This window comes from Diadema setosum, chromosome 9 (assembly GCF_964275005.1).
Source record: "Diadema setosum chromosome 9, eeDiaSeto1, whole genome shotgun sequence".
Taxonomy (NCBI): Eukaryota; Metazoa; Echinodermata; class Echinoidea; order Diadematoida; family Diadematidae; genus Diadema; species Diadema setosum.
This window is the reverse complement of record NC_092693.1, coordinates 37,418,523-37,431,368: the sequence shown is the minus strand read 5'-3', so window position 1 is coordinate 37,431,368 and position 12,846 is coordinate 37,418,523. Positions and strand designations below refer to the sequence as shown.

General features: G+C 38.2%; 1 protein-coding gene across 1 annotated transcript in view; it reads right to left on the bottom strand.

The window, feature by feature from the left end:
* LOC140232817 (b(0,+)-type amino acid transporter 1-like) overlaps positions 1 to 12,154 on the bottom strand; it is a 37,111-nt gene extending 24,957 nt beyond the window's left edge. The window contains exons 1-4 of the mRNA XM_072312932.1: positions 11,998 to 12,154; positions 10,357 to 10,504; positions 8,258 to 8,506; positions 7,557 to 7,682 (exon numbers count right to left, since the gene is read on the bottom strand). Coding sequence (XP_072169033.1) covers positions 7,557 to 7,682; positions 8,258 to 8,506; positions 10,357 to 10,504; positions 11,998 to 12,096 — 622 coding nt within the window. The 5' untranslated portion in view covers positions 12,097 to 12,154. The remainder of the gene's footprint in view (positions 1 to 7,556; positions 7,683 to 8,257; positions 8,507 to 10,356; positions 10,505 to 11,997) is intronic.
* Positions 12,155 to 12,846: the final 692 nt, after the last annotated feature.

The window sequence follows — 12,846 nt, the reverse complement described above, 5'->3', positions numbered from 1 at the left end:
GACAAATTCCGAGTCTAGTTTTTGTTGTTGTTTCCAATTCTGTCACTGCAATGTTAAACCGCATCTCTAACAGCCTGTTTCGACAGTATCCTGGTTCAGGTCGTGGATTAAGTGTTGAATTCATGACTATAAATGTGACTGCGAGGTCTCAAGTTTCCCCCCCCCCCTTGTCTGAGAGTCAAGTACTCTCCTGGTTCAACCCTGTTTCCCACTTCATCACTCTCTGTCTGGCGTCCTCGCTTTTTGTCTCGAGGTCATCCCAGCAACTCTCCCCCATCTTTCTTCTTAACTTTCCCCTTCCCACTTATCTCCCGTCTCCTGCATATCATCTTCCAGGCATTTCTTTTCTTTCTTTCTTTCTTTTTTTCAAATACAGGAATGGGAACATATTGTATACAATTTGTTTTCATTCCATGTAACCTTAAACCACTTTTCCTCTTTCTTTTTTTTTTACCCTCTAAGATACAATATTTTTTTTTTTTTTCTGTCACTGACAAACCTCTGGCCATATAGATATATTTCCATACATCTACTTGTCCTAGATGTTATTTTCTAGTTCATCTTGAGCTTGAGAGGGCTCTACATCTTCTCAGAAATGAATATGCATAAAAGCAAATATCAAATGTGAATATACACATTCTAAATAGAGCATGGACTTAAACTTTCATTACTGCTGGAACTGCTGGTACTGTTACTACTTTTACGAAGATAGTGCCTTTGCTCTTCATGACAATTGTGATAATATTGATATCACAAGCAATAATTAATGACATCAATCAATGACATCAGCAACTGATGTTAATACCAGTTCTCATTAGGCAAAAAAACAAACAAAACAAAAACAAGAACAAAAAATTGAGTGAATTGAAGTACAACATGACTGCAAGTACAATATCGTACATGTATGTTTGAATCTTTTATTACTCAATTCAATAATTGTGAACACATAGGCCTCGTGCATAAGAAATCTTCACCACAGAATCTTTTGACAACAGAGAAGTGTCTGCAAGTCAAAATAATGTCATTTTGTCCGCATACATTGATACCACCTGACTTACCTCATATTTCATTTATATTGCGACTAAATTTCAAACACACTAACCTTAGTAAGTAAAACTAAATTCATTTCAAGTCTCAGATATGTGTCAGCAATCATCAAGAGTTATGCAAACATTACAAATCTAACTGTGTACATAGAAAAAAATCAAAATTTTACAGATGGATATGCATTAACACACACCTTACTACATCATGTTCTATTTGAACATGATCCTTCTGGCTTTGTAAACTTCACAAACTATCTGATCTTTACAATACATAATAAACATATGTCTATCATTCACAATTCTCCAACCACCTAAACCTATATGAGCATGGGATGATATGGAAAGCCAAATATAACAGATGACCCCCTCTCCCCTCTCCCATCATACACACACATCTGTCTGCAAATGTGACCTTTGACCTTGACCTTAAGAGCAGTTGCAGCGGTAATGCATGGACCATCACTGAGATATGTGACAATTATTGATTGCCTTCACTGCATCACTCTTCCAGCACGGACAGTCTGCAAATAGGGCATGGCCAAATGTAAACATTTTGGGAGACTCCACAGCGACAGAATATCATGGGCCTCATGCATGCTGTTGCCAACGATGCTATCGCACAAAGGCATTATCATATTTAGGTGATCCGAGTATCCTCTCGGATCACCTTCTGTATCTGTACTGAATCTTTCTTCTTTCTTTGTTTCTTTCTTTATTTCTCCTCAAAAGTTGTGCAGAGGTTAGCTCAGAAAGTGCATTGCCTCTCAATGTCAAACTTATACCATATATGTATCATGTCGCAAAGACGACAGCGCAAGTAAAATCATAGTGATCAGTCGACCGCGACGTCACTATGACGTCATTATATGAAAACACATTTTCATGCATATCTCATTAATGGAATAGAATATTTCAATGAAATTTACGTCACATATATTTCAAGTCATGCGAATTCTACTCATATTCTCAAAATTCATTTTTATCTCAAAACGCGCGCGTACGCGCGCGTTGAAATATTTGTATGCTCAAATCGAGCTCCAAATTTTTTTGCACACGTTTCAGACCATTTGGAGCATTTTTTGAAAAATTGAAAAAATTGGACGGACGCGTACGCGCGCGCACATATTCGCACGCACAGCTCATATGAAATAGAAATTTTCAATTTTTTCACACGGATCGGATGTCCGAAATGCCAAGGAATATTTATACCAAGTTTCAAGTGGATCCGATTCAATATGACGTCATACGGGCCCGTCAAATTCAAAATTCCGCGCGTGCGTCAATGGGGATACACAGTGCAACTATGCCAAAAAACCGCCAATTTTAAATCGGATTTTACTCGTCAGGATGGACGGTGACCCCCCATTTTCTTGACATATTCTGAAAGCTGATGAGTTGTACATGTCATTTCATGGGCTGGCTATGCTGACAAAATGATTAAAAGATATCAAATTTCTTAATAAAGTAAAAAAAGTAAATTTTCAAAATGACGTCATCAAATTTCAAGTTTGCTCGAGCGTATCTCACTTATCCTTTGCTAATTTTCACCTAAATTTCAATATGTTGTAGCTTATGAAATGCTCTTTCATAAATGTAATTACACAATTTTGATTAGATGACGGCATCACCTCGTAAAAATGGATTGAATGTAACCTGGTCAAATTTGACCAGTTTACGTGTTATCTCTACGGGAGGGCAGTTTTTCTGGAAATGAAAATTGACATGACTGTTCTTTTCGAGCACTAGCTCACTTATGCTTCGGTGAATTTCTCCCAGATTTTAATATGTTGTAGCTGAAACTTTGGGCTATCTTAAGTGTGCCCTTCGTTTTTTCATGCGATATCGGGATCACGTCCAAAAACTTGGTTGAAATTAGAGCTTATCTTCGATGTACTGGAATATTTCTTTCTTTCTGCAACTTTCCTTGCAATAACTCAAGAAAAACATACCCTATCACCACCATAATTTGCACATGTTTAGTTCATGTCACGTAAATTATTTCATAAAATAACAACTACTTGATCAGACGCCATCTTGGGTATGTAAATTAGGGTCAAAGGTCATAAATGTTTCATCCTGTATCTTGGTGAATACATGTCCTATCTTTCCCATATTTTGCACACGTAAAGACCATGTTACAAGAATCATTTCACAAAATAACCACTTTTTGCTCAGATGCTATCCTGTCTGTGCAAAGTGGGGTGAAAGGTCATATGTACTTTTTTCTGTATCTTCGTTATGACGTGTTATCTCTATGGGAGGGAATTTTTCTAGATGTTAATATTGACACGATTGTCTTTATCGAGCACTAGCTCACTTACCCTTCGGTGAATTTTTCTCAGATTTTAATATGTTGTAACTCAGACTTTGCGTTATCGTTACGTGCCCTTTGTTCATTCATATGATGTCGGGATCATGTTAAAATACTTGGTTGAAATTAAAGCTTATCTTCGATGTACTGAGATATTTCTATGTTTCTGCAACTTTCTTTGCAATAACTCAAGAAAAACAGCCCCTATCACCCTCATATTTTGCACATGTTTAGTTCATGTCACGTACATTATTTCATAAAATAACAACTACTTGATCGGACAACATCTTGGGTATGTATACTAGGGTCAAAGGTCACAAATGTTTCATCCTGTATCTTGGTGAATACATGTCTTATCTTTCCCATATTTTGCACACGCAAAGATCATGTTACAAGAATCATTTCACAAAATAACCACTTTTTGCTCAGATGCCATCTAGGTTGTGCAAAGTGGGGTCAAAGGTCATATGTACTTGTTGCTGTATCTTCGTTATAGTGTATACAGATTTGGTACCAAAGATGGCAGATATGACTCCCTTTTCTAAATGAGAATCCAAACATCACACGGCCAATGTCTCTGAACACAGAGAAACCTGCATGGTCATGCCTATTGCGATCAGGACTTGAATCATTGATTAAAAAAAAAATCGGATCACCTTAATTTGTCAGTGATGACAAATTACAATCTCTAGTTGATATCTGAGAATTACAGTGTACTTTTGTATTATTTTCATAGAGTAAAAAGTGTGTGATGGAGTCATAGAGTGACAGAGTACTTGACCATTTCAGATCACTTCATAAATGAAGATTTTAAAACCACAATTTACTGGCTCACAGAAGAAAACAAGTAGCACAAAAAAGAATAAAGAAAATCTCTAAGAGGCATAAGTGCTAGTATATACATGTATATACCATATGTCAAAAAAAAAAAATTACAACGGGAACCTCTGCAATGATATCTTTACAAATATTGAATCAATCTAAATACTAATTCAGGGTATGAAACTATAACTCATTGCCCACATCTTACAGAAAACCACATTCGATTTGCTTCAGTGGTCAAAGAGAAATGAGGAATTTTGTGGAAAATGTCGGGAATCTCTTCCCTCCAAAGTCCAAGTTCTGTCTATTGTATTCACACACAAGATCATCGAAGTGCAGACTGTCCCTGCTTGGAAGAATCGGACTTATGACATTCTTTAGAACAATACGCATTTCTCTGTGACCGCTTAACCAAATCGAATGGGGTTTTCTGCAAAATAGAGCTAAAATGTTATATTTTAAGACTCTGAAGTAGCATTTAGACAGTTTAATCATATTGGGTGTTATCAATGCGAAAATCTGTAATTTTTTGGGGGGACATGATGCATATTTGTTTTTTTTTTTTTGTTTTTTTTTGTGTTTTTTTTTTGGGGGGGGGGGTATTAGTGTAGGTGAGGCTCAAAATATATGTTAGCCCACTGCAGGCAAACCTCTTGCCCTTTCAGGGTTCTCGAATCCCCCCCCCCCCCCCCCCCGCTAAGTTTTTAAAATCTAAAACTAAAATTTGCTAAGTATACATGTGCATAACTAATGAATGGCTGCATTACAGGCTTTGTTAGATTCCAAGTCATGCGTTTGAGGATTGTACTATTTAATGGAGAAAATTTAAAAGTTGTATAACCAAGGAATCAATTCATCTAAATGCAACTTGCTTTCTGTGTATTTGTTTTCATATATATTGACATTTGTTTTTCACTTAAATGCAAATCATGACAACTGTTACGACACAGAAGTGGCAATCTAATGAACATGGTTCCACTATCATATTTCTTGTATGTGTACAGATGCAGTACATATAATAGCCCCATACAGTGTGTATGTGGAGATGTGTATGCATCGGCACACGTGTGCGTCACTTTATAGGTCAATGCCATGGCATTGTCAGATGTTGTACAAAGGCTTCCAATGTCTTTAATGGCCGCTGAATCTGACACCTGTTACACACTAACACCTAAATCCCATCTCAACCATTGCTATGAGCTTCACATAAGCTACACGTATGTATTTGTATACAAAACATGTATACATTGCTATACATAAAAACATACTCATGCCAACTTAGCCTTTTGTGTGATGTGAGTGCCGATTGGCATAAAAAATCCAATAGCACTGCTATACAGTCCCTTGAGCACAGAAAGGATTAAATGAGCCAGTACATAGTTCCACTTGTACGAGTAGAAAAGTGTTGTTTGTGACAACAGGCATGTTGGTTTCTGACTTCATACTTAGATATTTAAGCATCTGCGATGTGATGATTATTCATGCATTAATGGTGCTTGCCAGTACATCCATCAAATGCTTTAATGTTGATACAACAGATATGCTCCAGTCTTTATTTTGCAATGGTGAACATATCAAACATAAGTCCTGAACAAACGGTTAATGGTGGGAAGTTGAAATAATAGAATATGGTCATCATAGCTTAAAAGAAGGATAACAATGAGGACATTCTGTCCACATTTACAGTATCAACAGGCATTTCTGTAGTTATAACAGTGGTGTTCAACAATAGCTAGTTCTCATTCTCAAAAGCTAGGCAATCCAAAACAGAACTACTTTAGGAATCAATGCAATCAGTAGGCCAACAGGGCAAGAATTAAAAGCTTCAAGTATCAATGTATACTATAAATGAGTATTTCTGCTGAAGATTTTCTGTTTTTATTCATGTTTTATTTATTCATTTAACAGACTGAACATCTGATCTCCAATTGTATCATGCATGTCACATGTTATTGGTGTGGAGTACCATGTGACAAGGGTTTAAAGAAATGAGGGGTGGGGGGCACATGGAGTGGTGACAGAACCAAGAACTATTGGACTAACCATGGTACCACTGGGTGTCTCACTTTGCCTCTGCGTGGCAGAGCTGCCAGAGTTTATTACCAAATTGACGACCCCCTATTCCTCAAAGGGATTTCACACATATTATTTGTATTATACACCACTGGTAAAGAAAACATGACAGGGGGTTGGGAAAGACAGAAAAAAAAACCACAGACATTCTAATCGTCCGTATGAGATATTATGGGTGTCTAACTTCAGCACTACTTCGCAAAGCTGCCATGGTTTATTATCAAATGACTACACACTAATTCTCCCCTTAAGGTTTCATACGTACATGTATCATATGCCACTTGTGAGGAGTAAAAACGTGACTGGGGGTTCGGGGAAAACAATAAAACACAGGCATACCAACTGGCAGAATGAGATATTACAATGTGTCTAACCTCCAAATTGCTTCGTACATTGTAGAGCCGATGATGATTATCACCACATAAAAAGCTATACTTTCCCCCTAAGGTGTCATACACAGCAAATAGCACTGATGTATACGTAACAACTGACAGGGATTATGGAAGGGCCTGGGAAGGGGCTGATATTAAAGCACAGATGCAACACTAGTCAGGTTATCGTGGGCTGTCTTATCTCAGCATTGCTCTACAAAGATGCCAGTCCATTTACCTATTAAAGTGATTAGAAGTCACTACCCCCCAGCTGTCATACGCAGTCAAACAAAATAATGGTCACAGACACACATTATGAGTTTGTTGGAGCAAGAAGGGTGCATGTAGCATGTGGTGAACCTGCAGTGATACACACAGGCCAGAAATTTAACCCATTGAGGATGAGTCCAGAGTATACTCAGGCAAGCTTCTGTGGGAAATGTGTGTTGTAGCAAAATCAAACCATCCTCAACGGGTTAAGATTTTGCTTTTCATTTCACAACAGAGTGGTGAATTGGGCTCAAATGCAAATGAAGGTCAGGAGTGCAGGACCTAGCCAAGAACAATGACAAATACATACTCCATATGTGGTCTGCACTATTAAAAGCTCCAAAGCCTGTAGATATACCAGTATTAAAAATAACATTTTGCCACATATTTTTTGTGTTTGTGTGGAAAGTGACTCGCTCTTATGAGTAATGAGTGCCATGGCCAATGTCCATGAAGATTATCTATTTAACAATTTCAAAAAAAAAAATTGACATGGAACTGATGAGATGAATTTCACTTTAGAGTGCAAAGACAAATAGAAAACCCAGTTGTCTTACACTATCAAATGGCACTGGCGTGTAGCTGCAAGTAACAGTTCGGTTTGGGAAGGGACTGACTAGATATATCCCTTTCAATAGATCGATGTATCATGTGATGTCTTACCTTGAAACAGCTTCACAAAGCCCACTATGACGATAATGACAAGAGCAAATAGTTTGGCTGCAGTGAAGATGACCTGAACCGCGTTGGCCCACCGCACACTATAGCAGTTAATGAAGCATATAATACCTGCACAGGGGAACAAAATACAAAGATTTTACACATAAACGAAGAAAAATCTCTCAGTGCGTTCAGTCATAATTCAATAGCACATGATAAATATTCTCATATGACTTGTCATCAGATCTCCTCTTTTGATATGATCGCATATCCAAATAAGGCATTTCATAAGCAGCATCAACCACCAATATTCACACTGCATCAACGCTTGAAGAGGATAAATGAATGGCATGCTTTACAGACAGCTATATTTTTCAGTCTGAACAACTTGATATTTTCGCCCAATAACAGAGTGAAACAAAGAAAATGCATGCAAAAATGAGCAAACACTTTAGCATCTATTAGCTTGCATCCAAATTGGTACAGGACGAATTGGGTGACAAACCATGCTAGAAGGGCTACAATCTGCACTTTCTGACAGGGTACAGTTGAGACATCCTCACAGAAGAGTCCTTTAATCCATTGAAGACTAGTCCTGAAAATACTCGGGCAGGTGTCTATGGGAAATGCGGGTTAAAGCAATATCAGTCCGTTCTCAATGGGTTGAGATATATAACATGGGTGGGGGCGCTCTTCAGGCTTACCGATAGAGAGTGCCGCAAAGACTTTCATCAGAACGATTTGTTCGTTGCCATCACAGGTGGTCATGACAGACTCAACCACGTAGGTACCCGTGATCAGCGACACAATAGATATGATGGACGGCTTGATGACGATGGTGTACGTCCAGGCGAAGAGGAATGCCGGTAGGGGACCCCAGACTTCGTTCAGGTAGGCGTGCTCCGCCCCGGACTTTGGTATAAGTGTGCCTAGTTCTGCATACGACAGCGCACCTTCATGAGGAAAAGAGCATGAAGACTTCAAATGGGAGCAGTAATCTCTTACAAACACATTCATAACAACACCATGAGAGCTATGTTTTAGTTTCGTTTTTTTAAATGAGGTTTTGAGTGATATTACTGATTACTGAATGTGAATATAAAACTTTAAAATCATTTCAACGTGTAGTTTTTCTTGCCAATGCATTCTACCAAAACTTTCACCATCATATTTGTTTCATTTAACTCTGTTTCTTAGAGTTGACTTGAACACAGGGCAGTGTTTCACTTCATGTTAACCAGGATTTGGTAAGAGCTACAGTCATGTCCCTGCCTTGGGAAATGACTATTCACAGGTGTGTCTATCGATCCTGTAGTTACAAGATTAAAAAGAACTAGAAATGTCGCTTTGGCGACTGGTATGCCTCCGCCATAATGCATGATTTTCCCAATAGGTCTAGATAGTACATGTGGACACTGTGTGATTACATTTTCACAAAATTGGCAAAATATTGGAATGACAAGTTTGTCACAAATGTGTTGAATGTTCACCTTCCTTGATGTAGGTTTAATTGGATGAATAGGAGAGCATGTATCTAGGGATTTAAGGACTTTAACTTGACTTTGACCCATTCATACATTTAGGCATTGAGTAATTTTCAAGGTACAGGTGTGGAGAAAAAGTGCAATTTCTGAATTGAATAGTAAATTGTTACCATTTTCATCTGGCCCTTGACCCTAAAATTCATAAGATAATTACTTTCAGGTAGAACATGCATAATATGTACTAAGTTTCAAGGTAACTTGAGTCACTTCCGAGATATGGAGGAAAAAGTTAGTTCAGCACTTTCACTTGATCTTTGACCTTTTGACCTTTGAGGCAAAAAGAGAAAAAAAAAAAAAAACTTTCCAGAGAATTTCTATTAGGTTACACATGCATACACCAAGTGTAAAAAAATAACCCTGCTGGCATTGCATAAATATGAGGGTATAGTAAAATTTTGAAGTCTTGCACTTGACCTTTGACCCCTGGCCTTTGACCCCATGAACCCTACATTCTCTAGATAATCACTTCCAGTCAGTACATGTACAGTACACCATACTATGTTCCATGAAGATACCTTGAACAATTTTCCAAGGTACGGAAAAAAAAAAGAAGTTTTAATATTTTTACCTGACCTTTTGACCTTTGACCTTTGACCTCATGACCCAAACTTTCACCAGAGAATCTTGATTGAGTAATACATGTATACACTAAGTTTCAAGAAAATATCTTCAGGCATTCAATAGATATGGTGGAAATAGTGAAATTTTATGTATTTGACCCTGACCTTTTGACCTTTGACCTTTGACCTCATGACCCAAACTTTAACCAGAGAATCTTAATTGGGTAATACATGTATACACTAAGTTTCAAGAAAATCTCTTCAGGCATTCAATAGATATGGTGGAAATAGTGAAATTTTATGTATTTGACCCTGACCTTTTGACCTTTGACCTTTGACCTCATGACCCAAACTTTCACCAGAGAATCTTAATTGGGTAATACATGTATACACTAAGTTTCAACAAAATCTCTTCAGGCATTCAATAGATATGGTGGAAATAGTGAAATTTTATGTATTTGACCTTGACCTTTTGACCTTTAACCTTGAGCATGTGCACCCAAAAGTTGATAGGCACAACTTCACCCCCTAATACACATACATGCCAAGTTTCATTAGGATACCTCAACAGGTTTCGATAGTTACCTTGTCCACAAAATTCATTACGGACGGACGGAAGGACGGACGGACGGACAACCCGAAAACATAATGCCTCCGGCACCACTTCGTGGCGGAGGCATAAAAACAACAACAACTCACCTGTCATTGCCAGCATGGCACAGAGCAGCCAGATAATCATACTCATGCCAACGCTCTGTGTCTCACGTAGGATGCCCTTCGGCGATACAAAGATACCAGACCCTATCATAGATCCAACGATGAGCGCGATGCCGCTCCACAAGCCAACCTGGACAGACGACAGACGGGAAAATTGTTGCAGAAGTTACACAAAGATTCACAAGTTACAATGTGCATACAGTGGCATTAAACTCAAAATAGAACAACAGGCAAATGAATGATAATGATAATGATAATGAATAACATTTATATAGCGCTTAATACTGATGTTTCTAAGCGCATCAATCCGGAAAAAAAGAAGAAGTATGACATTGAAATAAAATACAGCATTATATACATGTACACATTACAATATAACAACAGCAACAAAACAACAGAATTAAAGTTGAGTAAACAGATAAGTTTTCAACAATGACTTGAACTTATCAACATTTTCAGCATTACGAATATAGAGAGGAAGACAAACAATTCTTGTTCTACTATAGCATTTTGTCTACAAGATCCTGATATTAGAATAGATAGTTTTTGTGATTCTATTGGTTAAAAAAAATTACACAATAATAATCATCCATGGAAAAGATATTAGAGGGAAATTGATAGAAGTGTTGAAAAATCTGCATCCATCTAGAGAATTACAGTATTTGATTTGTCTGTGGCAACACAAGATTTAACTTGACTGCAGGATAAAATGAGATGAATTACTCCTGAAACATTGCATCACTTTCCTTTATTTTAACACAGAGCAAGACAACTGAATGCTTTCAAATTGAATTTTACAGTAACACGAACTGAGATATACATCAATGTGATCAAGAGCTGTCATAAACACCTGTGGTCTAGCTTGGTCATCATGGTAGCGTTGATTCATATTTTCCTCACTAATAAGCAGAGCGTGTTTACAACTGACTCTCAATGTTAATTAAAACCACAGTCTCCTTCGGGAGAGTGCTGGGAGACCATTGGTTTAATGGTGCCTTTCTTCCCACTGATTTTCTCACCAGCTTTGATAATAACACACACATGGATTCTAGATATCGTTGCTTAAAAGTGCTACAGGCCTAGTAAAATACTGAAGTCCATGATAGAAAGACAAAAGTGCAGCCATCATCATGGATAGGTACCATACTGTGCAGTTAGTAACATACATTTTGTAATTAGCCAAGTCAAACATCACACCATTTACAACTTTTTTTTTCAGACTGTTTGGATTTCTGTTTAATTATTCTCTTAGCCATAAATTATCCTCAAATCTTTATAAAGGGCTTGGAGGAGGCTTAATCATTGTTCCCCTCATCCCTTACCTCCCCCCCCCCCCCCCCCCAAGCTGCAATGCAATAATTTGTGACCGACTGGGCAGAAATGCAAATGATGGGCAGAAAACCCAATACTGATGTTATTTTGGTTAATCTTCCAAGTCCCTGTTCCCTGTCTGAAACCAAATTGAAGGGTACCCTGTTGCACCTAGAACATACTGGTACCATTGGTCTCATATCATAATGATTTCATGACCAAGTTTACATACATGTACAATTGCCTAAATGATTGCTTTGGTAATCTCGATACACGAAGCTTCTGCTTATGATCTGGGGCGCTCAACCTCACCTCTTGCTTCAACTTGACGTTCTCCTTGCTGCCTTCAGCCTCGGCCTCCCGGCTCTTGTCAGCCTCTCCGTTCAAGCCCTGCTTCTCTTGCATCTCCATGGCGACGGGATGTCTTCTGGGTCTGGATGATCACGGGTGTGTTGTCCTGGTAACTCAAGCTCCCTCTATGGATGTGATGTACGTGCTGATGCAAGACTTCCCTCAAGTCTGCAGAGAGAAGACATTTCTTTCTTTAGAATAAGAAGTGACCAAATACCATGATTTGCTTGACAAATCTGCACAACTGTGATGAATCTCCATTTACAGGAGTTTCCTAATACAGCTTTAGGTAATTTGTGCTTCTATTAGCATTAAGCTCTTCAGTCACTCTATTAGCTCGCCTATTGGATAATGAAGCAAGAAACAGCTTTTCTTGCTGCTTTAAAATAACAAAAACATTCAAGCCTGTCCAGCTTTGTCTTATAGATTTCACAAAAAGGAATCAGATGTGACACAAAGAATGACCCAAAATATAGTTGTGGTATACAAGCATGGAAAAACATCACATGAACCACTGGGGGTTGGGGCACTGTGGCATATTGGATACAACTCCCAATTCCCAGTCAAAGGACCTGTGTTCGATTCCTGCCCAGTGCTTTGTACGTCCTTTGACAAGATGTTTTTTACCCACCATGTCCCTCTTGACCCAGGTGTATCTACGATGGCAACACTAGGGTGATAATAATGGCTGGGCCCTCTGGGGATAGAGCAGTGACAACACTGAAGAGGCTACCCTGGATAGATAAGACATTACTATTGATATTATTATCATGAATTCCTGTGGCAAATCCACACCTTATTCTGATGACA